Consider the following 27998-nt stretch of genomic DNA (forward strand, 5'->3'; position numbering starts at 1 on the left):
CGATCCCAATACGAAGTTCGCGAACATCAGGGATATCCATCGGGCTCAAATCGAAGCGGGTGAAAAGGAGGTTATCACGGCTGAATCCAGCGACTCTGAATGCCCTAGTGAGGCTGGCAGCTGTATTGTAGTGGGTGTGGTTGAGGATCAATAGTTAATAGTAATGAGGAGGTTGGGTTGTGATCCCATCGTTTTTGTGGTGCCAGAAACAGGGCGGTGCCAGGAAGTGGGTATGTTGACTTACCGCCGATGGTGCCAAAGGCGGCGAGCGCTACAAGTCACTCATCAGCATCTGAAAACGTAGTGATATCGCAATGTTGATTGGGGCCGAGAAGATCAGGTAAAGAGCGCGTACCGTAGATGTTGTAAATGTGAAACATGATGGGCTTGAAGTCGTGCCTGTCCAAGGCGTTTCTGGTACACTTGGAAGTCAACTGGCTAATGGATCAAAGGACGAGAGGCTGCGACGCTGCAGTCAAACCAAGCCTGGATCCAGAGAGGCAGGTTTCAATGTCGAAGGCAAGATGAAGAGTTTTATAGATGGTGCACTCTGGTATCAAACAAGATTTCCCATACCACCAATTGACCAACACCGAGAGGCGCGCCTTTGAGAGATTCGAACAAAAGGGGCCCACATGCTCCGACCACCTTGAGTGGCGTCTCATTCAACAGACGGTAACGGGCGGCTGCAGAGGCTCTAAGGTAAAAGCGCCGTAAAGGCATGGCCCAAGATGCGAAAGCCAGGTTAGCCGGCAGACGGCAAGCGTGTTGAAGCAATCTCAAAGTGACAGCAGGTGGTTGAGTCGCACACATGCTGCTATATCATCGAGTCGTGTTAAGCGCACGTATCAGATGGCGGGAAAGTCAAAGAGTCTAGGGCGGACGACGTCATGTTCGAGTGGGAGGCCAAGGACGTGGTCTTGTTTGTCTGGGACCTCAAGCGCGTGGAGCACTGGAGATGTTAGCGCAGTCGTATCAAATGGTTCAAAACCAGGATGGCATGGGATGATGGGCTAATGTGTGGATGGTTGGAGTTCGGACTGGAGGGCAAAAGAGAGATACGGGGATACATGCTCTGGGTCCTTTGGGAGGTGAGCACCGAATCATGGAGGATCACCGCCGAGAGAGAGACCGTTGGACGTGAGGGGAACCTGGGAAAGAAGGGGGAAGTGCAAGGGGGCAACACCTATTGAAGGGAGAAGGGAAGGAGGGGAGATTGGGGAAAATTGGGGGAAGGTGCAGCACGACGGCGACTTCCAACTCAGACTTTCTTTCACCCAGCAAGACCCAGGCAAGGGAGCACGACAGGTAGCTGAGATGGAGAAAAGAGCAGAAAGAGGCCTCAGCTTCGAATGTCATAGCCGATCCAGTCATGTCTTTTCGAGTCGAGACAATCGGAACTCCCAATGGCACCTCATCCTGCACGATTCCTACGTATTTTCGTGGCCTTTTTCTTTCTCAAGCACGGGAATAAAAGTTGATTCTGCCATCCAAATTTATTGCTTGACACAACGGCCAATCAACGCGTGACGGAGTTTGTGCCTCGGGCAGTTTTCTGGGGCTCATCAAGATCTGCGCTATGTCTTTCCAAAGGAAGAATAGCGTCGTCTCCATCTCTCCGGTACCCGCACCTGTTGGGTCTGTTTGTGGCTCTCCGAGAAGGAAAGCCTTGGGGCCGCATGGATGCAATGCTGCGTCACTTTAATCCCACTCTCATAAGCCTCTCGTTCGCTTCTGATCTTCACCAAGTGGACAAACAACATCCAACATTGTGCCCGACTTGGTATACCTTATACTCTTGGCTTCAACGACATGCACCAGGCACGGAATCCGGCCCCGCTCCAGCACCTCCCCTCGGACCTCCCGTCCCCCGTTCCAGGCTCTCCTTCGATTCCTCCCGGCTTCCATGATTACTCAGCATAGCCACAAAATGAGTTAGTACGCAAGGTGCTGAGATAGTTCTGCTGCTCAAGAATGAATCAAAGGAAAGGTAGATGGTGTCAAGAGATGCGAGGAGTCCCTTGAGCGAGAGCGCTAGGGCAGGCACCACGGAGGCGGCCCCGCTGACACCTTCCGCCTTGCTTTGATCCCTCCCGAAAAGAATCCGTGTTGGCAGGACCATTTCCTTCCATCACTATGGTCATTCCTCAAGGGACAGATGTTGCGAAGAATCGCGGCGGCTGTTGAACGGAGTCAAACAAATTTGATTTGTTATGTCCTAATACCCAACTACGAACTTCTTGAAGCCTACTGCGTCTCTGTGGACGTTGTTCTTACCTCTATCCCGAATAAGTCATGCTATCGCTCAAGCCAAACTCCATCCTGTAACGTGAACCGTGTCTGATAAATATCCCTCTCTCATACTCAGGCAGCTGGGGCAGATGGCCCAGGGCCAGGCGGCCTAGGGGCACTGTTGGATCCCGCCGGAGCAGCACCATAATCTCTTTGATACTCCTCCAACCATGCATCAATCTTTGCAATAAGAGCATCGATACCCTGTATCTAACGGTCAAAGCCCCTCATCATGTCATTGAGCGACCCACTCATCTTCATAATCGGCCTGCTCTGTTCTTGGCCTGAAAGTTTTCTGAAGTCGTCCTCAATACGAGTCTGTTCAGCGACTGCGGTATGTCGATTCACCATCATGGTGGTCTTGATTCGGCGAATGACCGCGTATTCCAACGGGGTCTTGAAGCTTCCTTCGTCGCCTCTGGCCTTCGTGTTGCCAAGGGCATTTGACAAGATCTCTGCCTCCATTCCCTGGCAGATGTCCGTCAAGCCTTGAAAGCTGTAACGGCCCCTTGGACCGGGATTGGGGGGAGGCGGGTTGCCCACGTGAGAGGGATCGGCTATCTGAGGAATAGAAGGGCCGGGTTGAGTTGGAGGTGCGTTGCCACGACGAGTAGGAAGCGGCGGTAACACGGCAGGAGGATTCAACGCCCGGGCTTCGATGACGGGGCGAGGATTGACAGCGGAAGGGGTCCGGTCCACTGCGTTTATGAGGGGAGGATTCTGGTCCAGAGGAGCAAAAGCCCGGACTGGGGGGATGCCGGGATGATGGAAATGAATCGGAGGCGCAATGACTGAAGAAGCCTGTGCCAATTGATCGAAGACTGGAGAGGCCTCAGATGGCGCGTTGTCGATTGCAGAAGCCTCGGCCGGAGGATTGTGGGGAGAGGAAGACAGGGGAACAACGTGAGGAGAGCTCTCAACCTTAACAGCCGGAGAGAACTCGATCGAAGGGAGTATAATGGGATTCTCCTGTTCCTGCCGGCATGTTAGCACCTCTTCCAAGATATCTGCGACTACGAGCTTCGAAAGTTGGGGATGTTCAAACCTCTCTTGACTCAGCCATATTGAAACACGATGTTTTTTTGCGCGACTTGATGATTCAAATTGAGTCTGTATTTTGCCGTTAGGATAGCTGAAAGAGCTGTTCCAAAGATGTTGGGAGTGGTGGAGGTGGTTTGACGAAATGAGGTTGGCAATCGCATGCAGTCAAGGATGTAAGCAAACGCTGTTCAACGTGTGGCTTCTTTCCAACTTGAGAACTATTTTTCAACTACGTTCTTCCCTTTCCAAGCCCAACTGATGGTAACTTACCTCTTGCTTCACTCCTGCCCTGGAATGATGGACAGACCAATTGTCAGGAACCAGAATGACCAGGAAGGATACTAAGGGAAGGAGCAGGGTGCTGTGAGTTTCAGCGGGAGAAACAACAACCAAGCCGGGCTCAACCATCGAGGCCGACAAAAGCTTAAACAATCCTTGCGAGCTTGCCACTGTCTGCATAAGATTCCTGGCAGCAACTGCTGTGCATAAGCTAGTCTGGGTCTACAATCATCGTGACGAAGGAAGCTCAGACAACATCATGATTGATTTTTCACATCAAGACTATCTCATCCATGCTCTGGCCATCCTGAACAGCCTCTCCTCTCATAATCCCATGCACGTAACACTCTCCAACTAGTCGATGCCTCCTGCCCTCAACCTTCCTCAGAAGGTATGGAATATGGCACCCATCCAAAATGTGAATTTCGTCCCCCACCTTGCTTGTCTCCGACACTAGCCCCAAGTAACCCTTAGCAGTGAAGCACAGCCTGCGATTCCGCATAGCATGCATCATTGAGGTCCTTACATCCTGAAACGTTTTTCCTGCTGTGCGTGTCTTGAGATTAGCTAGCTCTAGCTTCCCCTTGCCTGCCGGCCGACTTTGTCGTGCAGAGTACGTCTGTCCTGGAAGCGACGGGGACAGCCCCGTGGATGCGTCGAGGAGAAGGGATATAATCTCCTCATAGGCTATCGGCGCCTTCGCCATTTCGGTAGCATCTTTTCCGGCGACTAGTGTCTGCCAGAAGGCAGAGAAGACGGTTTCGTTGCCTGGATATTCTTGTAGCTTCGCGGCAAAGGAGCACATGTCTTTCAAGTCTCCATTGGCAGTGATTGGATCTTCGAGACTCAGCTCTGGATTCGTAAATACGGTACTGATTTTTGCGATGGCGTCAACCGAAACACCATACAGCCGCAGCTCGTTCTTATTTTTGCGTTCCAAAGGTGGATGAACTCTGCCGATTTCGATCGTAAGATGACCGCATGCCATGTACGGTGTTGTTGTGGTAGTAGAGTGTCCCAATGAGTGTGTTCGACGGGGGTTTCTCCAGTCTGGTACCCACGATGGCAGATCGATAGACTCATGGTCTACGCAGGTAAGGACCACGCCAAGTCTCAAGCTGCCTTTGTTGTTATCCAGGTGACGTATCGTTATGTCGCGATAGAGATGAGTTACGGGAAATTCGTCTGCGTAGCTTGGTCTAATCGCAGACCTGTCCTGATCTTGACAGACACCAAGTAGACCATACACCTTGTCCCGATTGTCGTAACACTTGGCTTCTCTGGACTCTACCAATAGGTCGAACAGCGGCATGGCCGTACTGTGGTAGCTTGACTTCATGCTGCTGAGGTGCTGTACCGACTCACAAAGATCCCTCTGATGGTCAAGTGCGCGGCTCCCAGAATTGAACTTCTCCCCTAGCCATCTCGAGATGCCACAGGTCCAGAGATGTAGACAGGCCAATGACAAGACGTCCCACGTAGCCATATGATTGCCGCATACGACCCAAGAGTCAAAGGAGAGGATGACTTCCTGAATGATCCAAAGTCGCGTGAACCACGGGCGCGAGAGAAAGTCCCACAGGGCTTTCCAAACCTCCGAACTTTCTGAGGGGAGATTAAGCCCCTCGAATTCGTCCGGCCCAATAGTCTTCTCCGTAAACTGCAAGAGCAACCTAACGTCTTCCAGCAACTTGATGGCGGAAGCAGAATTCGAAGTTGATTCACCCAACCAAATGACGGTGTTCATAGCATTTCGATAGATCCGCGACATCAAGGGTATCTGCTGTGCCTTCTCTTCGTTGTCGTCTTGGTTGATACAGATCTGGTCTATCCACATCACAACTGAGCGATCCTCTTGACGGAAAGCCCTCAAAGCAACCGCGAGAGACTTTGTGATATTCTTGACGTGACCTTCGCACTCGATTGCCTCATCGAACACGTTCGGGCCCCATGTGTAGCTGAGCGCCGTGTACACTATCGGCGTGGCGGATCCATCGACAGCGAGAGCAAACCTTGCCTCGAGTTCGAGTGAACAGTGACGAAGGCGGCCACGTAATCTGTCATCGCCGGTGCCTGGCAAGATCTCGAGCACGCGAATCTCGAAAGGATCGAGTATGGGACGGTATAGGGACGAAGATTGAGTTTGGCCTGGGGCTGTCTTGGTTGCACCCTTGGTAGATGCCCATGTCCGGACCAGTTCCTTGTCCTCACTATCGAGCTCGGGTTCATCAACTCCGGCAAGACTGAACTTCTTGTCGACATTGAAGTTGATCCAGTATTCAGACCTCAAGGATTGTTTGAAAAACTGCGTATCGTTGGCCGACATCTTGACGGTCCAAACGGGAGTTTCACTCGGCAAAATCAGGCTGCCAGATTCATGTAGAGGTAGGAAATGCAGCAGGTGTCAGCTTCGTGCACGAAATCATCTGGCGGGGATGGGGGGACTGCAAGCTGCAGCCTTTCCTTCGCTGTGAGTGGACAGTTAAGTCTTAGCATCGCTTGCCCCTGCGATCCAACGCCCATGCCACCTCAGGCAGACTTAGTCCAGGATGCCTAACATCACCAGATGACCACGACAATTGACGCAGGCTATGACTAGCACCATCGAAGTTGGGATAGGCATTTCATTTGACTCTAATTTTCTGAAATTTCCCTCGGGCATTTTGGGCGGGGACGGAAGACGTGCATGGTTGTATATCCTCGGCAAGCAACTTACCACCAGAATAGCTGGTTTACTGCACCAAAAGGTCCAAAAATCACTTGCCTTAACATGAAGTCACGGAAGCAAGGCCTCAAAAGTCAGCTCAGTGTCAGATATCAAGGGGAAAGAGATGCATAACATACACTTGATTTTGACTGGGAAAGCTTGACATCGGCCGTCCGAACGCCGAAGGTAGGAATCCGAATCGGAGTTTTTGGGATCGGCGAAAGCCCGACGGCGTGAAGCTATGATATAGACCCGTCCCGTGCAACACGGCAACAGGGCAGGACGGTGGCAATTTGATTCCCCGGGTTTCGGCATTAAGTTTTCTTCAACGATCTACAATCGCATGATTTAATATACTTACGAATCTGCGGAAGGCGTTGGACTTGTTGCGAAAAGGCCGACAAGAACCATCATGCGTGCCAAGGAAGGGATAAAGGCAACTTGACCACTCGCATCAGACGAATGTCAGAAGCAACTATTCTAAACAACACAAACTTACCAGCCATAAACAACATGACTGCAGTAAAGGAAATCAGAAAGGTAACTACTTTATGATCTTCGTGTTTTTACAGCCCGACCCGTTGGAGTGTTTTCTGACAATAGCATGCATAGATCATCATCATCGGCGGTGGCCCAGCAGGCATACTTGCTGCGCTCCAGCTGAAAAAGGCCAATGGAATCACGCCGGTAGTCTACGAGATCCGCCGCCAGCCAACAACACTCGGCGGAGCAATCGGCATTCCTTCCAACGGTCTACGACTACTCGATCGCCTTGGACTGTACAATGACGTTGCAGCTCGAGGTGCATTGACGCCGAAGCTCGTCTTATACGCTCTGAAAGGCTGCGTTATGGGTGAGATGGATCTATCATCCTGGAGTGAGCAGCAAACCGGCTTCGGATACTTGCGCATCCAACGAACCGACTTAATGGACGTCCTGCTAGGCGCCGCCAAGCAAGCAGACATCCAAATACATTACGGCAAAGCCGTGGAGAAAATCGAAGACCAAGGCCACACCGTGACCGCGCGGTTCGTCGACGGGACGGCAGATACGGCCGACTTTCTCCTCGGCTGCGACGGGATCCACTCCGCCGTGCGGAAACTCTACATCGATCCCGGCTCCGTGCCCGAGTACTCCGGCTTTGCAAACATGTTCGCTCTCGTGCGACCAGACGAGGTGTGCCCCAGAGCCACGTCTATCGATACCATGAGCGCGACGCTCACCTCTGACGGACTTTTCGTGATTGCCCCCACGACACCAACCCGCGATCTGCTCTACTGGTTTTTCTCCCGCGAGGTTGCTCTTCCGGCTTTTGGCAATGTCCGTGACGGATGGGAGGAGCGCGGAAAGGAAGCGGCAGACACATTCAAGGCTACCCTTCTCGATCTCTTGGGAAGTCAAAAGTCTGACTGGATGGACATGGTGCACGAGATCATCAACAACACGAACGCTGTCCAGTTTTATCCGATCTACAAGATGCCGCGGGGAAGACCGTGGTCCAGAGGCCGTTGCATGGTTCTCGGTGACGCTGCGCATGCGATGCCGCCGCACGCCAGCCAGGGTGTTTCCATGGCTTTAGAAGACGTCTTCTTGTTCTCAAAGATGTTGAAGAGTAACACTGATAGCTTAGAAGACGCGATGCAGGTATATGAGAAGAAGCGAAAGGAGAGGACGGAGGCGATGCTGGACAAGGCGGAGTCGAATGGATCCTTGCGCAAGTCAACTGCACCTTGGCGTCTTCGAGCTATGGAGTTGGCCATCTCGGGGGGATTGTGGGTCTCGAAGACCACAGGTATCGACAAGATGGGCTTCGGACAGAAGCCTCTAGCTTATGATGTCGAAGAGGAACAGTTTTGATGCAGAAATTGGAGACGTCGATTGCTTGTTTGAGTTCGTTATGATGGGTTTTATGGATACCTTACGTCACTATAATAAGTTATGACTTACTTTTGGTCGCAAATATGTTGTTTGAATACCATCATGTTGAATAAAGTCCTTAGAATGGCACCACCCTCATAATAAGATGAGAGAGAACACATCATGTTGATATCTCCGAGGGAGGTAGTCTGATAACTTCTTTATGCTTTTCCTGCTGAGCCAAACCAATGCATGTAAGTTTCGCACGCCTTCTGCATTTCCTTTGTACCAGCTTCAATCGTCGCCGTAATCGGGCGACCTCTTGCTGTTTCTTGTGTCGGAACATAGTGGTTATTGATTCCCTTGTTGATGTTGATCTTTGTCACTCCAGCTTTGATGCAGCGATTGTAAATCTCCTCCGTAAATGGATCCGCCCCGTGAAGGATGAGCCTAACCCGATCTCCGACAGCCTTGTTGGTATTTTCGAGCCGGTCATACTCCAGCTTGATCCCTCGCGGACCATATTCGCCATGAACGTTGCCGAAAGCGGGTGCCAGCATCTCAATCCCAGTCGCAACAAACTCTTCGGCTTGCTCTGGTGTAGTGAGAACACCTTCAAGATCTATCGTCTCAGCCACACCGTCTTCGCCGCCCTCGATTCGCCCAGGCTCTGCCTCCGTCGCGATACCGCGTTGGTGGCAGTAATCAACCAGCTCTCGAGTAAGAGCTAGGTTCTCTTCCTTCTCGTAGTGGCTCATGTCGACCATGATACTGTCAAAGCCGTCGGGGATGTCCGCAGCACGGCGAACCAGCTCTGGTGTCTGACAGTGATCGAGATGCAGTGATACGGGGACTGAGGCACTGTGGCAGAGTTCTGCTGCGGCTTTGACAAGGGCACTACCTGCGTACTCCATTGCCCACGGGAAGAGCTGCACGACTGCGGGCGAAGAGGTCGCTTCTGCTGCTCTGACGGATGCCACCACAGCTTCGAGGTTGTAGCAACAGAACCCCGCAACTGCATAGCCGCCTTCATTTGCAGCATTCACAATTTTCATCGTTCGGTTTTCGGCGAGAGGAGGTCGAACCATCTTGAAGACTGGAGTTACTTGCAAGACTCGGGGTAGCTTGATAATAGTGTTCAGTGAGTTATATTGGTAATAGTGGTGACGGATCGGCGAACTTTGTTGAGTCCTTTAATTCAACTTCGGCAAGATACTTGAGGATGTTGACAACCACTATAATGGGGGTAGAGAAACGGCTTTATGTTGAAGTTTCAACGATGAAGCAGTTAGAGAAGCTAGATTCGCAACTGTTGTCGATGTGTGATGCGGATTGCGGGGGATTCTAGGATTGGGGCGGAAATGGGCCGATTTTCCGCGCGAGCCATGGTTACGGAGTGAAATCGGAGCAGTACTCGGTTCGGGAAAAGGCCGTTGTCACCCCGAGCTACCGACCTCTACCGAATCAACGGGTTACCTGGATCCGAGGCCATCTTTCATTCGTGGTCGCTCATCTGTCTGCTCTTCCTACTAGTACTTAATCTTTGGGGGCCACGTCTCCGGTCACGGATTGCAAGAATCCGGTAGCCCCATCATCATCCTTGGCTCCTCGGACTGGTCTCGACTTTACTCTTAGACATTCTAAAAAACATACACGCAACATATTACCCTCCGTCGAAGACACACAATGGACCCAAGCAAGCAGCCCACGGCCTTCATTGGTCTTGGGGCGATGGGGTTTGGAATGGCGACTAATCTTGTCCGCCTTGGATATCCAGTCACAGGATTCGATGTTTATGGACCGACTCTGAACAAGTTCAAGGCAGCAGGCGGCCTCACAGCGACAAGTCCAGCCGAAGCTGTCACGGGCAAGGAGTTCTGTGTTGTCATGGTTGCCACAGCGGAACAGGCGCAAGGCGTCTTGTTTGAAGGTGACGCTCCGGCCCTATCGGCCCTTCAACAAGGAGCAGTGGTGCTGCTGTGCTCGACAGTTCCATGCGCTTACGTGCAAGGTCTTCAGAAAGAGCTGGTTGCAAGAAATCGAGGTGACATTGCTCTGGTGGATTGCCCGGTGTCCGGAGGTGCTGCCAGAGCTGCGACCGGTACTCTATCGATCATGGCAGGCGCAGAAGAGGAGGCAATCCGAAGGAGCCTTCACCTATTACAGGCTATGTCGGATCCCGAGAAGCTTTATATCGTCAAGGGCGGCATCGGCGCTGGAAGCAATATGAAGATGTGCCATCAGGTACTCGCAGCCAACCAGATCCTCTCGTCGAGCGAAGCGTTGGGCTTTGCAACGCATCTTGGCTTGGATCTCTCAAGTACTGGCGAAAAGATCATCAAGTCAGAGGGTTGGAGCTGGATGTTTGAGAACCGGCTACCACGCATGCTGGACGATCAATTCGGACCTCTTGCCAGTGCGGTCACGATCATTCTCAAAGACACTAGCATCATTACTTCAGAGGCGCGTCGGGCCGGATTCCCCACTCCAATGACCTCTACGGCGGAGCAGGCCTATTTCGCCGCCCTCGGTAAAGGCTACGGCCCGGACGACGATGCCAGTCTCATTCGACTATACATCGAAGGAGCGGGAAAGGTTGGACCAGTCAAGCCTACCGTCACGTCCGAAGAAGGCAAGCTAAGCCTCGTCGTCAACCTTCTCCGTGGCATTCATCTTTGCGCGGCAGCCGAGGCAATTGCTTTCGCACGCTTTGTTGGTTTGAATTTGGAGCAGGTCTTTGAGCTCTGCATTAACGCTGCCGGCGGTAGCACAATGCTTTCCGGCGAGGGCCGGCGCATTGTGGATGCCATCGCGGCCGGTAGGTCTACACACGATTGGGCTGCCTCTGGCAACGAAAGTCTGCTTCAGACAATATCAAGCGACCTCCAGGAGGCAGTCGATGAGGCACAAAGACTGAAGCTACCGCTATTCCTCGGAACGCAGGCTCTCAACTTGATCCGCAGTGTTTTGCTGACTGCCGGGCCAAAGGCGCCTGGTTTGGCACTTGGATCCGTCGTTAGTGGTTGGACCGCAAGAGGTAACCCCGCGGCATAATGAGGGATTACGTAGATGGCCCACATCTTGGCACCATTTCAGTATCTTTGGGCATGTTTTGGACGTCAGCGTTCGGTGGTTGATGCAACGAGATAGAGCCACTGGTTCCACGCGGAAAAGTGTTATCCGCATTTCCGTCTTATACACGAGTCATCTCAGAGCTGGAGAGCAACATTGCCAACACACCGTTTGACTTTGGCAAGTTTTGATTTTACTGAGCGCGATTATCAAACAGCTGCACTAGTTCAATTGTAAATCAGTTATTTCCGGATTCCTACAAAATAACTTTGAAAATAACTTGCACTTTGGGCCTGTTGTCACTAGCCAGGTTTGAAATTTGCAACAAGTCTTTATCGAAGCAGAACTTTGCCCTCGAGTTTCAAAGCCTTGAGAGAAGTCCTCACATGTTCGGTGACCATGCGCTTGAGGTGATCGTTCCACTACAAATTTCACATACACTAGTAGATTTATATGGCCGCTGGTAGTTGACTAAAGTACCTTGGGCAAGGTGAGCTTTGAGAGAAGGAACTTTTGTACAATTATTAAACGACAATCCTGTATCAAACAGTATGACATGACTAGAGAAGAAAACCGCCCGACACCTCTACCAAAAAGCCCCAATGTTGAACCCAGCAACTATCGGCACCCATGTTCTCCAGTCTAGCACCAGTTCTCCAAACTCCAACTAACTCAATCTTGTCAAGAACGAAATGCGACTAGGCTTTGAATGCCTTGGCAACCGAGCGAGGAGCCGCCGGCGCTGGGGCGGGTGGGGGAGCAGCGGCTGCAGGTGCTCCGGGAGCTGGTGCCTTGGCCGGGGCAGCGGCCGGAGCGGCACCGGCTGCGGGAATAGGCTGGGCACCGGCTGCGGGCGCAGGTTGAGCGCCAGCAGCCGGCGGTTGAGCTCCATCAGCCGGGATGGCGTCCGGCTTCTCGGGCTTCTTCTCCTTCTTGCCCTTCTTCTTGCCCTTCTTCTTCTTCTTCTTCTTTTTCTTGCCCTCGGCTTCGACCTCTCCTGGATTCGTGACGTCGTCGACTTCCTCCACTTCTTCGAATTCATCCATGTCGTCTTCAGGTGTTGCGTCGGGAATCAAGGCCGATGGAGGAGGCTGAGGAGGCTGGGCCTGGCGGGCTATGATGCTGGTTTCATGCAGAGACATGTCACTAGCTTAATGTTAGTAAAAGAATACAGAAGGGGTGCTGGAGTGATAGACTTACTGGAAAGTCTGGGCATCCTCGTCTTTAGTTACCGAGACTGGAAGGGCGTCGATGCTGACCGCCAGGGCCGACAACGTGAGAAGGGCGTTGAGGATCTTCATCTTGAAGTATCTCGCAGTCGAAGTGAGAAGCTGAGGATGGTTGTTCAAGAGAGGCTGGAGTGTGAAGTGTGTTGGATGATGAGGAAAAAGGACCGACTTGAGGTGGAAGGTCGTCTAGATCTTATAGAAATCCTTCCAAGATACTTCACGACGAGATAGCATACAAATTACGACTTTGTGGCGGCCACAAGGGAACAGCAACGGCACTGACGACAGAATCAGTCGTCTCAACACGCCTCTCAAAGGTTGTCGGCCGTCCAACTGGCTGAGGAACTCAATCAGAGAGCACCGGCCGCCCCACGGAGCCTCCGTGTAATGGTTCGCGAACTCGACAAAGTTCCAAGGCTCACGGTCACTTGGACCCGGCTTCTCCGTGAGGGCCGTTGCTAAGCTGGGCAATTCTCCTCGAAGACCAGTGTTCATAGGCAGCCCATAGCGTGACAGTTCACCACCTCTTTGCGAGACTGTGGACGCTGGGGCCACGGCTCTGGGTTCTACGACCACAGACATTTGGGAACTAAAAGCCGTTCGTCCAGTCTCAAAGTCACTTGACAGACCGGTTTTCTATCAAAGGTGTGCTCGCCGCTCGTCCGCGCGGTGTGAAAAGCTTCTCTTATCCGAAATATTGCAACAATTCTTCGGCGAATACGAGCACGCCGCACAGGGAGCTTTCGATCCCCATCATGAGTTGATGTACATGTCCCCGCGAGAGCCCGAGTGACGTCGTAAGCTCACGTTGGAGCCGCCCTACATGGGCTTCCATGCATAGTTCTATGCATCTTAAATCCATCTTGCAGACCAACTTCCGTCAAGACGTGCACAGTCTTCCCGCTAATTAATCTCGACCGGTACCTTGCGTGCTGCCGCCGTTGAAAATGAGTTGGCTTACGTTGTGTTCAGATCAAAGTTTGCAAATTTAAATGGGATTTTCCAGCGGCAACGGTCTCTTCCGAAATGTTCGGGAGCGCCGTGGTGTCCAAGCCACCATTAAAGCCATCTCCTGAGCCAAGACATCGGGGAAGGCTTCCCGACTTGACCGCACGGTTTGAATCTTTCATTTTGGGGAATTTCAATTGATGATCAAAGAGCTTGCGACTGAGGGACTTGAAACCCTTTTTCGCGACATCTTGATTTTATCTCAGTTCCTACAGGCCGTCCACCAAACCCTAGCATCCAGATGACTAAGGGCAGAGTATCGACCGAGGTGGAAGCATTACCATTGGGGTTGGTAATTGTACATTTGCGTCTAGCCCGTACGTTACTTCTTTGTTGCCAGGTTGTAGGGAGGCTGCCTCTTTCATTGGGAAAGTGTGTCTGTCCATCGTTCCGACTGAGGATGTCCCGAGCTTCATAGTACCGGACAAATGCCTTTAAGAGGCCTTCTCGGGACGACTCAAGTAAAGTACTAGCCATAGAAATCTTAACTAAGTTTTAAAATCATCACAATTCTGAACTTTTGGTGTCCTGAAAGTCGGCAGGAAGCCGAATAGGTGGACGATGCCCACTGATAGCTCACAGACATAGTCGCATGCGCTCAAGTTTCGCCACACGAGATGATCTGGATAAGAGCGAATGGGATCACAGGAACACTATGCAAGATTTTCAATGGTCTGTAAATCGAGCCATGTGTGCATGACGCTATGTGTGTTTGCAATTCATCCCCGTTTAATCCCCCGACTTGAGTGTATGTCCATCTGCACGGTTCGGCCCGAGAACACGAATGAATCAGGATTGCTTGCAACGTGGAGGCAGAAAACAGCCAGAGGCTCTTTTTAAGAAATGCACGAGCGACGCTGCAATCAATCCACGTTGCCCGGATTGAAACATCACGCGATGTTGATGTTTTCATCATTTTTGATTGAGTTCTAGAAGAGTGGCTTCGGAGGAATCCGCTTCGCGTGTGCTGCAGTCCAAGAGTACATGATGCATGGATCATCTGATAGACTGAGCATATGACAGAAGCGGCCGGTGAGCTTAAGTTCGGAACTGATTGCTTTACTTTCGGGTTCGGTATTATATCATCAGCAAAGCCGTTGGCATAACCTACGGTCTTTACTGGGGATCTGCGTGCCTTCTACTGATTCAAATCCATGACGTACCTTGTCGAACGGCTTTCGTGGGTTGTTGAGATTTCCTGTGCTTAACATGGGTTTCCCTTTCGAATGAGCGATGGAACTATATTGTTTCACCTTCTACGTTTGGGTGTTGTCGGAAACAGCTTGAACGTTGTGGTTGATTAAGCTTAGACATGATAGCGGCCCAAATTTTCGAAGTATAATTACTGGTAATCTAAAATTCCAATCATCAAGTGAACCATAACCCTGAAAGTTTATGGCCGGTCTCCCAGCTTCCTGTGTCGAGCTCGTACAGTTTCCCCCACGTGTGCTTGTGCTCTTCAGTCCTTGCCTAGGTGTCTCGCGACTCTACCGCCGCGAAAGATTCGACAGTGTCGGCAATACAGTCCTCCAAAGTCCTATATTCCATTCCTAAGATGTTCACCGAACGTTGGGTGTTGATAGAAAACACGTCTTCTGGCAATTCTATGCTGTTGTCAGTAGTTGTCATTATCACGGAGCCTGAGTTCTCATAGCACTTACCACCACCTGGCAAATGTTCCGATGGCAGACTGACACGGTATTTGGCAGATCTTTTGCGAATTATGCCGATGATATCACGGTTCGAAAAGTGGTCGTTGGCGACGAAGAAGCGTTTGTTCCCGGCCTCGGGCTCTTCCATGGCCCGTACGTGGGCCAAAGCTATATCACGGACGTCGGCAAAAACGGGATATCAGTAGACATGAGCATACTTCTTGGTGAGTTAGGGTAATATGGGAAGCTAGACCTCGGCAGCGGGTATTTCGTTGTTCATCGATCCGTTGAAAAAGCTTCCTATGAACTGGTTTGACTCGCTAAGGGAGTCCAAATTGTTCAGACGCTGCAGCACCGGACCGAAAACAAGAGGTGGCAAAATGACGGACAGCGTGAAGCTCGGAAACTCTTCACTCTGAAAGTTCCATGCCGCCTCCTCTGCAAATGTTTTGCTTCCTGCGGCATCTCGTTAGGGGCAGATGTGCGGGCTGTACAGTGGGGACCCATTAGTGTCCATACAGCGCACAGTATCCCGCAAAATCAGGGATTTTCAACAGTAAAAACGAGCATTAACCATAATAATAAAATAAAAATAAAAACATAATATAATATATTAAGTAATAATTTATTATATTATAAAGTTATGTTAGGTTTATATTAAATTCGCTATATTATTAAATCTTTTTTAAAATATAATAAGATAATCCGTGGTTGTGAACTTTATAGGAGGGAAAGTTAAAAAGGTGGAAAATCTAAAAAAATAGTCTATCGAGACAGTGGGAGTATCCATTGATACTGTGTATTAATACTGTGTAATCGATATCGAGAACCGCCCGAGCAGCTAGCAAAGGCAGAATACAAAAACAAATAATAAGATAAATCTTACTCATAGTGGATTATAGGGCGTTAAGAGTGCGAATAATACTATATTTATTAGTACGTTTTAAAAAAAGTCGGGTACTAGTTTTTTAACTACTAATTAAGTAAGAGAGAAAATTACTAAAATATTATAAAAATAATTTTTATATTATGTTAATAGTAAAATATCTTTTAGAATTTTTTTTAGCTATAATTACTACTTAAATAGTAGAGATATTACTTATATTAGTATAACAAAGTTAGTGGGTTTACGCTGACGCACTGGGTAGGTGTATTGAAACTAATGGGTCCTCACTGTAGGCTCTAGGTCGGAAATCGCTTACCTGCGAAGCCTCTAGCTGGGTTCGCCAGTGCCTCCTCAGCTGTGATGGGGTTCCAGTCTGTCTCGTCGTACGTATGACCGGGCCGAAGACCTTTTGACATATCCAACATAGAGACAAAGGACCCCGTGATCACCTAAGACGAATCAGCCGCTATTGCAACTTGCCTGAAAGAGAGTTAGTCCATACCACTCGCTTGACTGTCGGAGCCCCCGCCTTGATAGCTTGAAGAATATTGGTGGTCCCATCAACAGGTTGGTTGATCAAGTCTGCCTGGATGTTTTTGACTTCGTATGTCACGGGGCTCGCAGTTTGTATGACTGCGTCGAAAGGGGGGTCAGACTGGACGGCCTCGTCAAAGGCCCCAAGTTGTCCAACGTCGGGGACGAAGACAAAGCCCAACTTATCGGGCGAATATCCAGAGAATGATTGACTGATTATTTCTGCCTTGGCCTGCCTTCGCACAGTTGTGATTACTGAGTGGCTAGTCGTATGTCAGTGAGAGCTGACCTATCGCGCGAGTGCCTGGAAGAGAGCCTACCCTTGCTCCAGTAGCACCTTGATTATGTGCATAGCTATGAAGCCGCTGCCACCGGTAAGGAGCACATGTGCCATTCTTTTGTGATAGTTCGGGGTCGGTGTAAAGTTAGCTATAAGAAAGATAAGTGGTGGGTTTTAAAAGTCATGACATGTAGGAGGCTCATTTTATAGCAATGACTCTCAGCCACCTGATCTTTATCCATCCAGTACAGTAGACTCAGGATCGATATCTGAGGAGAAACGCGGATTTGATTATCTCCATGGTGGTTATCACTGACTACCGGGTTGCAGCGACGGCGAAAGTCTTTACATCCGGATCATGGGCCCAGTCTTGGAGGGGCAAGCCCGGACAAGGTGTCCAGAATGAGGACAGGGACGGAGCTATCCGCACTCTAGCCTACCTTTACTGGCTGCTTCGGTTGCTCGGGCCTGTTTCGAATTACTGCCATCGTACAAAGACATCCGCCATCTTCACTATCTAAAGTACGTTAGCGTCTGCAACAGTAAGGTGGACAAATCTCTTGGCTGTTGGGTCGGATTGCGGCGGCCATAATGAAGATCTTGCCATCCCCCAGCTATTTACAATCCTGATATTCTTCTGTCGTCTCTACCAATACTATGCATTGAGCTAAACGTTTTATTTTATGTATCATGTATCAAGTTTATCTCTTGCTGGACACTTTTAGGGACTGGAAATTTGCCTCGTGGGGTTGCCATGATGAAGGTTCGACATGAGCAGAGATATTGCTTCATCATTCTAGGAGCAAGATGCAACTGGAATTTATCCTTTCCACGTCGCGCGATTGTCCAGAAAACTCCGATATGTACGGAATCGACACAAGCATCGTCCGCAGATGTCCCATGGTAGGTAGCTAAGAGAAGTTCACTTTCTAAAAGTTATCCTAGAAGTCGACAGAAGTGCTCGGTCTGTACAGCATTATCTAGGACTTCCGGTACCGTCATCGTGCCCAGGCCTGATCCAGCGCAGTCTGCCTCGTGCGATGTACGATGCGGCGATACTTGTTACCCTCCTACATCCAACTGCCCCCGAAGATTGCGGCGCGCTGTGGATCTTCTTAGCAACAGACAAAGATCAGTTCGTAAGCTTGCTACTAGGATGTTTCAGGGGGCTCAACGCAATGAAGCAATACATGTACTCGTCGATGCTCAACAACTAAGGTAGCGAAAAAGTAGCTCCTATGATAATGCTCTTGTACTTCTCAGGTGTTTGTAATGGCTAAACATGTCGATGAGAAGGTTTGCACCGTGGGATAATAGGTGAATATATCGCTTATATAACGCTACACGGGGAGGGCATCTCCACGCCATCCATCGTGGCTCCCCTGAAAATATTTGTACAGGATAGTGAACGCGGCGTGACAACTTGGAATGGAATCCGAGCACCATTTGGTATCTAGTATTTACAAACTCAAGATGCGATCAGGGGATCCCGGGTTGACCACCCATTTCGCCACAGAGGGTAGTGGGCAATCAGCTTAGGTGCACTAAGAAGCGTCCAAAGTTAGCGGCCGTTACGGTCAGTCACAAAGACGAAATTGTTCTTACGCTGTAGTAGGGAAGGTCAGTCTTCCACGAGTACTTAGTGCAAGGGCCTGAGGGGGTTTCGTAGCACTGGAATAATGGAGTCATTAGTATAGGGCCCGCATGGTAGCTCCTATAGGGGACTGGAAGCCTTGCGTACAATCCATCCACCGCTACCGGGGATTTGGCCCGTGTTCCAGGTCAACTTCTGGTTCGAGTAGCACGGGCTAGGAGCCGCTCTCGCCTCAATAGGGGCGGCGGCCACATCCACGGCGGGAGCAGCAACTGCCAACGAGGCAAAGACGAGGACTGCGTTGAGGAACTGCATGGTTGCGATAATGACCGTGATGTAATTCAATGGTTTCTGATAGTGGGCTGGAGTGAAAGAGGCCCTTCAATGGGAGTAAGTATCCTCTTAAATATGTGTACTTGGATGTTAGCTGAAAAGCCCGAGGCGACCTCGGAATGCCAAGAGGAGTAGCAATTTAAGTCATCACGAGGATCGCAAAGTATAAATTATGAGCCTCATGTCCCTAGTTTCACGGGGGAAGCATACTGAATGATGTACGGAGTACTCCGTACGGATAGCTTCTTCTCACTACCGCTTCTAGTCAAGGCGGTAGGGTATTCCGGGAGGCATGAATCGCACTGGTGGGGCTAGAGCGATGGGCCTCCCATGTTTTTGCGATGGTTTGGCTAAGCCTAGTCGTGTGAGAGGTCTTCAACGCGTGCTTTCCCCGCCTTTTGCTTTTTAGTAAGTGTGGCCGCAAGACGGCGAGTTCATCCCGACCGAGAGGGCTAATCCTGGAAATAGGTCGAATCGTGGAAATGATCGCGGGGCGAACCCGTGTCGCTAAGCCTGGCCCTTCATCTAAGTGAATAAAGTTAAGTTGTTCGGGCTCTGTAATTGTTGTAATAATATATTTACAGTGCCTATATTCACAACGAAAGTGTCGACAAGTGAAACAGGGGAGAAAATCGCTGCGTACGAGTCGCAACGTGTGGAATACCCTACTCATGGTGGATTTGGAAGCTTCGGTCTCGGATTCCTGCAAAAGGCCGTCGCTACCGGCTCCAACTCGGATTTGGATTACGAAGGTCTCCACATTCTGACATGTTATCGCTCCGCAGATCTGTATTTTCTGTTAATTACACCATGATACTATACCCTTAGCCTCTTGAGCCGTGGTTTACTAACCCTACTATCGCCGGAGTGTGGAAGTCCAGTTCGGCCATTGAGTTAGAAAGCCCGCAAGGACCACTTTCATGTATTCGTTTATTTCACGACTCACGGGACATCAAGTGACTCCAACGTAATGATGGAAATAGCGAGACGGATTAGGTTTGGGTCACAGGCTGTTACTCGATACTGGAAGCCATCACCTGCCATCTAGAGCTCAGAGGTCGTTCTCGCAAGCATCCATGTCTGCACCAAGCAGAAGAGGTAGACCGCCTACAGCCACAACTATACCAGCAGCACAACTCACCTAGCGAAGGGAATGCAAGCTTATTTAGAGGCAAGACTAAGTACCTTTAAAGGTGAAAAATCAGCAGAACACAGTCCTTCTCATCGACGGAAAGCCCGGTGGTAGATAAGGCTGTGCATCTTTCACAATCCTGGGCAAAGATTGCCAGGACCATACTACCAATTGTATCACATTTTTAGGCGAGACAGTATTATTCGCTTGCCAGTCTCAGATACTCAGATTAGCGCCAATCTGTACTTGGTTCGCGTTCCAACCTTATGAAGGTGGCGGAGAGGGCTACCGGATCATTGCTTCTGAATGATCCATCTCATCATGTACTTCTCAACCTCATGTTTCCCCCGATACGTTTGCGCCAAGCCCTCATTGCCCATGATTCCAAGCTCGTCCTCATGTCGGGCAATCTCCTTGGACCAGTAGTCGTTATCGATGGTCCAGGTTCCAAGGTCCTCAAACCCCAACTTCTTGTACAGTCCATATCCTTCAGCCGAAGCAACAAGGAAAGTCGGAATCTTCTCAGCATCACTGATGTCGATGACTGACTGGAGCAACTTTGCTCCAATGCCCTTTCTTTGATGATGAGGGTCAACCATTATGTTCTTCACATCTGGCACCGATGTCAGCACTCTCGTCACTCTCGTCAACAACAGGTTGGCGGCCGGATCATGCCCTGGCCGGTGCTCATTCCGTAGTGCCTACAATTATGTTTCCGTCCATCTACTGCCTTTTCGTAACATTCATCCATCTCTTCCTCCCTTGGGTGGCCGAAGCGCTCCCACAGATCTTTCATGTGAGGTTTAATTGCGAAAATGGACGGCACGGTAGGTTCGGTATCCGCACTTTCCGTGGGCTTCTCCACTGTGGTTGCAGCAGGCGGCTCCATCGCATCGACGACGTGGTATCTGATGAAACCCACGACGGCATCTGTGTCGGATGCGACAACAACCAGGAAGTGGTTTTTGGGATTCTTCAAAGCGAGTCGCGTTGAAAGTGGGAGGATTTCCCTCGGATGACGCTCGAAGAAAGCTCCATAGAAGTCGTGAAATTGCTCTAGGGCTGCATAATGTACGGCAGCGATGGCATCTGCGTCTATCGTGGTCGCAGGCCGGACGTGCATTGAAGTTTCTGGTGTCATCGAGATAAGCGCGGCACAGTCCCTGATCGAACAAGACGCGACCTGGGAGTTTCTTGTTGAGGACTCTCGGGGCTTTTAACGCGTGCTGATGTTGGGGCTTTATGTAAGGCGTGAGGCTCACGCACGACCAAAATGCTTAGTGTCGCGGAGTATTATCGCGCCAATCACTTTACGGTTGGCCGCTCCTGCCGTTTCGAGTGCAGATTGGTCCGGAACCGGGTTGTGGAGCATACCGGGTGACTCACCGGCCGAATATCCGCATGGCCGGAGGAGTCTTCCAGACTCTAGACGGACCTTCTCAGCTAAGATGGATCACGTGCGAACTGCAGTCATGTTGCAAGTGAAATTCTCTTACTGACCAGAACAACTTCCGGCTTCAATATTCATGAGTTATCTAAACAACATTTCGTGATGGGTTAAGAAAGGTCACAAATCGTCGGGACCCGGGACCGCTCACGTATCCCATCCTGACTTTTAAGGCGGCAGTGTCCAGTCTTGCAGTTGAGACTATGTCTTGAGAACCTTGACTGTCTGTCTTCTGACTAGCTAAGGATACCTGGAACATTTGCTTGAGAACCTTGATGTAGGGCTTTGCCGACAAGGTTCGAAGCTGCCTCAGGACTGCTAACGCCACGTCTTTGATGCTACGTATTTCTATCTCCGATTCTTTACAAACATACGTGTATAAATAAGTGCTTCCTTCTCAAAAAAACCATTTGGCAGGTCAGGCCCATCAGCTCCATTAATTATTCTACCTCACAACCTCGAAAATTAGCCACCGCTGTTCTCAGTTGACTTTGATCGAATCCACCACTCCATCATGGATAGCCCGACAAAGAGCAAAGATGAACGGACACATGCGACTATTAGTCACACCAAAAGTCAAGAAGCAGTTGAGATGTTGTCTTCATACCTGTCACTTTCAACACAACTTGATTCCGATTCACTTCTGAGACTGCAAGAAGGCCAGGTTACTGAGCGACGAACCGCAGAACTTGAACACATCGGCGAAGGATTCTGCGCTACCATATATGATTTTGGGAGCACAGGTCAAGTCATCAAACAGGCAAAAGAGCTGAGAAAGTTTCCAGAATTACTGGTCGACTATGTCGCGCATCAGAAAGTCTATGCCGCCGGCCTCCACATGGGCGTACAAGTCTTCATCCCCCGTCCAGCTGAATTCGTCAGACCTGAACAGCTTGGCCAGTGGTATAATGAACACAGGGAGTCGGGCAAGCTGCCAGATGATCGAACCCTCATCAGCAGGAACATGGCAGTCCTCATATCTGAGAGAATCCCAGCACTACCTATGGAGGTTCGCAGAGCCCTCATCGAAGTTTTCTGTCCTGAGGAGCAGAGAGTAGCAGCTCGTGTTATTCGAAGAAACAACAACTGCCTTGCTCGATTGTACCTGGGCCGGCGTCGACAGAACACCAGAGTCGAGGGAGGATTCGAGCTGCGTAACTTCGAAATGACCTTGGACAAGATGGAGATTCTCAACATCGATCCACTTCAATATGTGGCACCCATGGCAGAAGCATTGGCAGTCATGCACTGGGAAACCAAGCACGATGCGTTCGACGTTGAGTTCGTCCTCGCCTCATCGCCAAAACCAAGAACTCGAACTGCGGAATGGGCATCAGTCAAGACCACCCGGGAACCAAGCGAAGGATCTGAATCTCAGCAAAAGGCTGTGAATGTATGGCTTCTAGACTTCAATCAGGTTGGAGAAATCACAATGGACAACAAAGGAGTAGGAAAAGCAGTCAGAGGGTTCTGGGACAATGATCCGTATTATCCCAGGCCAACAGTGGAGGAAGACTCGCACACTATTGAGGCAAAGCTGTGGCACAAATTCAAGCAGGTGTATCTGGCAACCTCATCAAAGATCTTGAAGGACGACGCATTGGCTATGACCTTCATCGAGGCGGTTGAACTGGAAGGGAAGAAGAGGTTGGCATGCCCTCCTGTTCTCCAAGGTCCACCGAAGGCATTGGCAGCTGTATCTATACCACCAAGATCTTCTGGCAAGAAGAAGCAGAGGAGTTACGTTGACTTCAATGAGTAGAAGTGGCCGTTACATAATCGGCGTGTCTATTCGGGGCCGGGCCTGGAGGCAAGTCGAAGACCCGGGCTAGAGTAACTTAATAGCTCAAAAGAAAAAAGGCTCTACGAGAAGTAGTCTCGAACCCCAGACCCCTACAATAATATGAATCAACATTCAATCCTTCAATGCTCAGCTTTACCACTTGACTAAATGCCCTGTCACCTGACCAGGAAGGCGCGAGGTACCTGGCCGGCCGGCAGGGCGAGATCGTGCAGTGGGGCCGGGAGACCGGATGGAATTTGCTCCACCGCCGTGAATCACCGGATGCCGAACAAAGGTTCACTGGAAGGTACACCCTCAGTCAGCCAAACAAAAGTAAATGGACAAGTATCTTTTGGAGTGAACATGTTAATATCACAAAAAAGAAAGGCTTGGCTGGAATTAACTCACCCTCGCCGCACTCAGCGCTGGATCTGCTCCCGGCGTACCTCAAAGCATCCCGTCGAAAACTGAGGCCAATGTTGAAATTCTCGCTCCCTTTTGCAATTAAGTACCCCCTCCTGGCCATCGAGGAGTCGCTTCCTCAGCTTCCGTCTCCTGCCACAATAATGACCGTCTTACAGCCCCACCATACTGCCTGCCCGATAATATTAACGTTGCACAGTCGTAACGCATTTTTGGGAGAATGCGCAATACAAGCTGTATTCCCCTTTGTTTGTCACCATCACCATCGCTAGGTGCTTTGATTGATGATCCTGTAAAATATGATGATGTCTTATATTCTCCGGTCTGGCTCAAGACCGTCGTAGGCAAATAGCTACATGCCAAATCTTCTCCGTCATCTTCTCTATCAATATCCTGTTGTCGTAGTCGAGTGCAAGAATCCTTTGTCACACACCAAAGGCATGCATTGAGATGAATGCTATTTGATATGATTTGACCAGTTTCTTTGTGTCTATAGAAAATTAAGCTTCAGTAGAAAACGTGTAGACTCCCACAAAACTGGGGAGCTGCTCTGATGTGCTGGGACACCTGGCACTACCTAATCGGACAGCCACCCCTGCGACAACAAGTACCCATAGTACAGCTGATAACATTATTGGTATCTACGGAGAGGTAATTGCACCACTTCTTCTGTTACTCCATTCATTTTGATCTCTGTCAACGCGATTTCATGGTGCTTGCAGTCAACAAGTTGGCCAAGGAGGTGGTCAGACAGGCCAAATAGAGACAGATCTGCCGAGGACCACCGGCGCCTTTTTTTTTGTCGGCAAAAATATGTCATACAGCGATAGAGCGAGACTTTTGGAATATATGAAGCTGCTCAATGCGTTGTTGGCAACGGAAGTCAATTTCTGGCAAACCTCTAGCTCCAACGACTTGGCCTTCTTAGCACCCGGCAGTTTTGAAGCAGAGATCGCATTCTCATTGAAACGTACTGGCGACCGATACTAGTTGCAAAGCCAAACTAGTTGGAGTATCAGCAAGGCTGGTCCCAGTAAGATTTCTTTGAGCCAAGGTGTCCACTTTCTTAGAGCAACGGCAGTCAGCTGGGTCTACGCCAAATCCTTGCCGAAAGACTATGTTAGAAGACCGTACAAGATTATCTCCAAGAATTCCTAGCACATTCGCATAAATCAGGTTGCCGTTGGCATATGAGAGACTGAATCAGTCAACAGAAGCGACCTTTCTTGTCTGTGGTTGATAGAACTTCCCCTCTTACATCAGCGATACGATGTAGACAGCGAAAACTAATCACTCCTCTGGCAAGTACGCAATCTGCACCTCGGGAGAGACGGGATGACACAGCCCATAGAAGTCGAATTCTATCCAACTTTCATGGTGAATTTGATCAAAAGCGGACAACTGTCAACGCAACATCGTCCAATGGAACACCATACAGGCCATGCGATCCGATTTCCAGCCGAACCAAGAAACCCAGTGAAACTATCAATCAACTAGAGCGGCTGCCGTCCCCGACAAGAAACTTTATTGTAAGAAGGTTTTCATGTAACAGTCGAGGTTTTGCAGTAGTCGTATCTGCCGATCCCTCCCCTCCCACATCGACGTCGTCGCGCTAATCAATAACAGCTTAACCCCTCCAGGTTGCATCGAAATAAGGGGATCAACCCCGGTCCCGTACCCTTCTTGATGGCACACTCGACGTTACTCCAATCACACGGCGACGTCTCTTCAAAAGTTCAATCAGCATTGCTGCTTGTTGTTAAGCTTCTGAAGTGTTCCCCCGCTCGGACCAAAGCTCGGATACTCTGAATCCAAATCTGTATATGAATAGCCCGTGCCATGTCGCGGCTTCTTCGAGATGAACCTTTAATATTCCAACCGACACGCTTCTGAACTACTATTGAACGGAAGCAAGCCGGGTTTTCTCATTATCTTCAAGAGTTCAGTCTCTTTGCGCAACTTCAAAATGTCATATAACGAATCATCCAACATGGGCCGAGACCGAGAGATGAAGATACGGATGGCCCAAGAGGCCAAAGCTGTCATCGAGTTTGAAGAGGATCCTCACCGCGCAGCACTTGAGGATAACCCGTCCGAAGCAAAAGTTGGCATCAAAACATGGATTGCAATTTTTGTAAGACCAATGCGTCTCTGCAGCTTCTCTGGCGAATCTTGGCTGACATACATAGTCTATGGCTCTCTCCTTCGGTCCATGTGTCGGACTTGCGTTCCTCACGGTTGCCGCCGTCGTCGTGCAGATTGCTACAGAGCTCGGTGGGCAGGACCAGTTGGCTTGGCTTGTAGGAGCATGGTCTCTTTCGACAGCATGCTCCTTCTCCCTCGCGGGACCTCTCAGCGATGTTTTCGGCCGGAGAATGTTGGTCATTGGTGGCCAACTCACAGTTGTCATCGGCTCCATCGCCGCGGTCGCCGCGCAGAATATAGGAACGCTCATTGCCGCCGAGACACTCATCGGCATTGGGACAGGCTTCGTTTTCGTCTCCTACGCAGGTGTCCCGGAGATGTTGCCTAACAAGTGGCGTTCTCTTGGTCTTGGTATCTTGGAATCTGGCATCGCTGTTCCCTGGTAAGTCTGAACATCTGAGCATCTGACCCTTCTTTTCCCGTGTTCCGTGTCGCATGGTTCGAACGCCTCCCCGAGTCAAGGAACTTTCTTTCTTACCCCAAATCCTCGGCACATATATCTGGGTGCCGACTCCAGGCGCCCTGCCGACCGCACCTCCTACACAGATCTGAACGTGGGGAACCCCCGCACTTCGACTAATCGATCAAAACCTGGGGTGTTCGTCTGCCGAGAAAGAGCCAAGGTAGCTGACATTTAGAATTCACAGGGGCATCCTCTCCGTCCTACTCGGCAATGCGTTTTTCAAGTACGCTTCGTGGAGATGGATATTCGGCCTAAGCATCATCATTGAGGTCATTTCCATCGTCGGCACTTGGTTTTCCTACCACCCAACCCCGCGGCCCCGGGGCGACTTTGACAAGACTCGCATGCAGCAACTCAGGGATGTAGACTGGATTGGTCTGTTCCTGTTCACGGCCGGTCTGGCCATTGCTCTCATCGGCCTGACATGGGGTGGCACCCCGGCCTACCCTTGGAATAGCGCCGGCGCCATCGCACCCATCGTCATTGGCTTCGCAGTCTTAGCCGTCGGCTTTGCGTACGACTTCAAGGTTGCTGCTCATCCGATGTTTCCGTTGAAGCTCTTTGTCATGTTCCGTCGTTACTCCGTCCTCCTTGTTGTCCTCTTCGTCTCGGGTATGAACTTCAACTCCATGTCAGCCCTCCTACCTCAAGGATTCCTCTACATGTTTACGACGGATGGCATTGAGATCGGTGCGCTATCACTGCCCAACACCTTGATGATTGGCTTCACTGGTGTCCTTGCACCCCTAATCGCCCACAAAGTTGGCTACATCAAGTGGCAGCTTGTCATCGGCATGGCATTCCAGGCACTGTTCATTGGCGCTAGTGCTGCGACTGTATACCCGAACCACAAGTTTGCATATGCTTTCGTCCCTGCTTTTGGTGTACCTATGTTTGTCTGGGTCACTATCTTGTCTTATGCTGTTGCTAGCCTTCACGTTCCGCACTCAAACCTGGGAGTGGCAATGGGCTTGTTGGGTACCTTCAGATCAGGAGGTGGCGCCGTCGGCAACGCCATCTTCAACACAATCTTTCAAGAAAAGTTCCGCGAATTCGCTGGCGAAGAAATCGCCAATGCGGCCATTAGCAACGGGTTGAATCCATCTGACCTTGGTATCATCATTCCTGCGGCAATCGAGTTTAACTTGGGCAACCCTCTAGCATTGGTCAATGTTCCGGGCATGACTCCAGAGATTCAAGATGCCCTGAGAGAGGCCGTACGAGAGGGCGCAGGCCATGCCTTGAAGATCGTCTTCTACATTACGATTCCCTTCAGCGTCATTGCCTTGATCTGCTCTTTGTTTATCGAAGACCCCACGGCATATATGACGAACCACATCCAGTCTGCCATGGGTCAAGAGATGGCCCAAAATCGCGGCAAGCGGGCTACCACTCCTGAAGAGGGCCAGGCAATCGAGTTCGAAACGGTGAAGACGGTTCAATCTGAACAGATTGTGGTGAAGGAATAAGAACTCGCCTGAAAATCAAGACGCCCTGGATCTAGGACACTGATTTCATTTGCGTTCAGGACCTATAAGACATCGGGGGGGGGGGGGGGGGCTTAATGTTTAGAGTCAAGATTTAGGTTGGTACGTATTTTATATGCATGAGCAAATAAACTGTATATGATTTTCACATGAGTCAAAGCCTGGACATATGAATTTTGACACACAGCTGGCATGTTAAGGCGATTCTCGCTCCGCATCAGACTGCCGGCGTGTGGGGCCGCGGATGCCGGCCGCTGATCGGCGGTCGTGACCCCACTCGGAGGTTATCTACGG

The 27998-nt window shown here is 50.3% G+C and overlaps 11 protein-coding genes across 11 annotated transcripts; 5 read left to right on the top strand and 6 right to left on the bottom strand.

Moving 5' to 3' along the window:
• Positions 1 to 2502: 2502 nt before the first annotated feature.
• Positions 2503 to 5938, bottom strand: CTAM01_13315 (uncharacterized protein; the record flags this gene model as incomplete). Its single annotated transcript, XM_060529319.1, has 2 exons — positions 2503 to 3267; positions 4139 to 5938. 2 exons carry the CDS (start codon positions 5936 to 5938, stop codon positions 2503 to 2505), a joined length of 2565 nt encoding a protein of 854 aa, XP_060376054.1.
• Positions 5939 to 6832: 894 nt separating this feature from the next.
• Positions 6833 to 8176, top strand: CTAM01_13316 (uncharacterized protein; the record flags this gene model as incomplete). Its single annotated transcript, XM_060529320.1, has 2 exons — positions 6833 to 6859; positions 6932 to 8176. 2 exons carry the CDS (start codon positions 6833 to 6835, stop codon positions 8174 to 8176), a joined length of 1272 nt encoding a protein of 423 aa, XP_060376055.1.
• Positions 8177 to 8397: 221 nt separating this feature from the next.
• On the bottom strand, positions 8398 to 9264 carry CTAM01_13317 (fructose-bisphosphate aldolase; the record flags this gene model as incomplete). Its single annotated transcript, XM_060529321.1, has 1 exon — positions 8398 to 9264. One exon carries the CDS (start codon positions 9262 to 9264, stop codon positions 8398 to 8400), a length of 867 nt encoding a protein of 288 aa, XP_060376056.1.
• A 598-nt stretch (positions 9265 to 9862) lies between these two features.
• CTAM01_13318 (oxidoreductase) lies at positions 9863 to 11230 on the top strand (the record flags this gene model as incomplete). Its single annotated transcript, XM_060529322.1, has 1 exon — positions 9863 to 11230. One exon carries the CDS (start codon positions 9863 to 9865, stop codon positions 11228 to 11230), a length of 1368 nt encoding a protein of 455 aa, XP_060376057.1.
• Positions 11231 to 11946: 716 nt separating this feature from the next.
• Positions 11947 to 13059, bottom strand: CTAM01_13319 (uncharacterized protein; the record flags this gene model as incomplete). The annotated part of the gene is made up of 3 exons (XM_060529323.1): positions 11947 to 12370; positions 12449 to 12559; positions 12761 to 13059. The coding sequence occupies 3 exons, from the start codon at positions 13057 to 13059 to the stop codon at positions 11947 to 11949; spliced, it is 834 nt and encodes a 277-aa protein (XP_060376058.1).
• Positions 13060 to 14955: 1896 nt separating this feature from the next.
• On the bottom strand, positions 14956 to 16951 carry CTAM01_13320 (dihydroflavonol-4-reductase; the record flags this gene model as incomplete). The annotated part of the gene is made up of 6 exons (XM_060529324.1): positions 14956 to 15089; positions 15147 to 15305; positions 15498 to 15593; positions 16340 to 16472; positions 16526 to 16820; positions 16878 to 16951. 6 exons carry the CDS (start codon positions 16949 to 16951, stop codon positions 14956 to 14958), a joined length of 891 nt encoding a protein of 296 aa, XP_060376059.1.
• A 1421-nt stretch (positions 16952 to 18372) lies between these two features.
• On the bottom strand, positions 18373 to 18746 carry CTAM01_13321 (uncharacterized protein; the record flags this gene model as incomplete). Its single annotated transcript, XM_060529325.1, has 3 exons — positions 18373 to 18381; positions 18443 to 18508; positions 18579 to 18746. 3 exons carry the CDS (start codon positions 18744 to 18746, stop codon positions 18373 to 18375), a joined length of 243 nt encoding a protein of 80 aa, XP_060376060.1.
• Positions 18747 to 20189: 1443 nt separating this feature from the next.
• CTAM01_13322 (uncharacterized protein) lies at positions 20190 to 21037 on the bottom strand (the record flags this gene model as incomplete). Its single annotated transcript, XM_060529326.1, has 2 exons — positions 20190 to 20509; positions 20602 to 21037. 2 exons carry the CDS (start codon positions 21035 to 21037, stop codon positions 20190 to 20192), a joined length of 756 nt encoding a protein of 251 aa, XP_060376061.1.
• Positions 21038 to 21857: 820 nt separating this feature from the next.
• Positions 21858 to 23105, top strand: CTAM01_13323 (uncharacterized protein; the record flags this gene model as incomplete). The annotated part of the gene is made up of 1 exon (XM_060529327.1): positions 21858 to 23105. One exon carries the CDS (start codon positions 21858 to 21860, stop codon positions 23103 to 23105), a length of 1248 nt encoding a protein of 415 aa, XP_060376062.1.
• Positions 23106 to 24884: 1779 nt separating this feature from the next.
• On the top strand, positions 24885 to 25046 carry CTAM01_13324 (uncharacterized protein; the record flags this gene model as incomplete). Its single annotated transcript, XM_060529328.1, has 1 exon — positions 24885 to 25046. One exon carries the CDS (start codon positions 24885 to 24887, stop codon positions 25044 to 25046), a length of 162 nt encoding a protein of 53 aa, XP_060376063.1.
• Positions 25047 to 25515: 469 nt separating this feature from the next.
• Positions 25516 to 27686, top strand: CTAM01_13325 (major facilitator superfamily transporter; the record flags this gene model as incomplete). The annotated part of the gene is made up of 3 exons (XM_060529329.1): positions 25516 to 25683; positions 25739 to 26136; positions 26402 to 27686. The coding sequence occupies 3 exons, from the start codon at positions 25516 to 25518 to the stop codon at positions 27684 to 27686; spliced, it is 1851 nt and encodes a 616-aa protein (XP_060376064.1).
• Positions 27687 to 27998: the final 312 nt, after the last annotated feature.

Source organism: Colletotrichum tamarilloi (assembly GCF_030869305.1).
Source record: "Colletotrichum tamarilloi strain Tom-12 chromosome Unknown Scaffold_93.1, whole genome shotgun sequence".
NCBI classification, from domain to species: domain Eukaryota; kingdom Fungi; phylum Ascomycota; class Sordariomycetes; order Glomerellales; family Glomerellaceae; genus Colletotrichum; species Colletotrichum tamarilloi.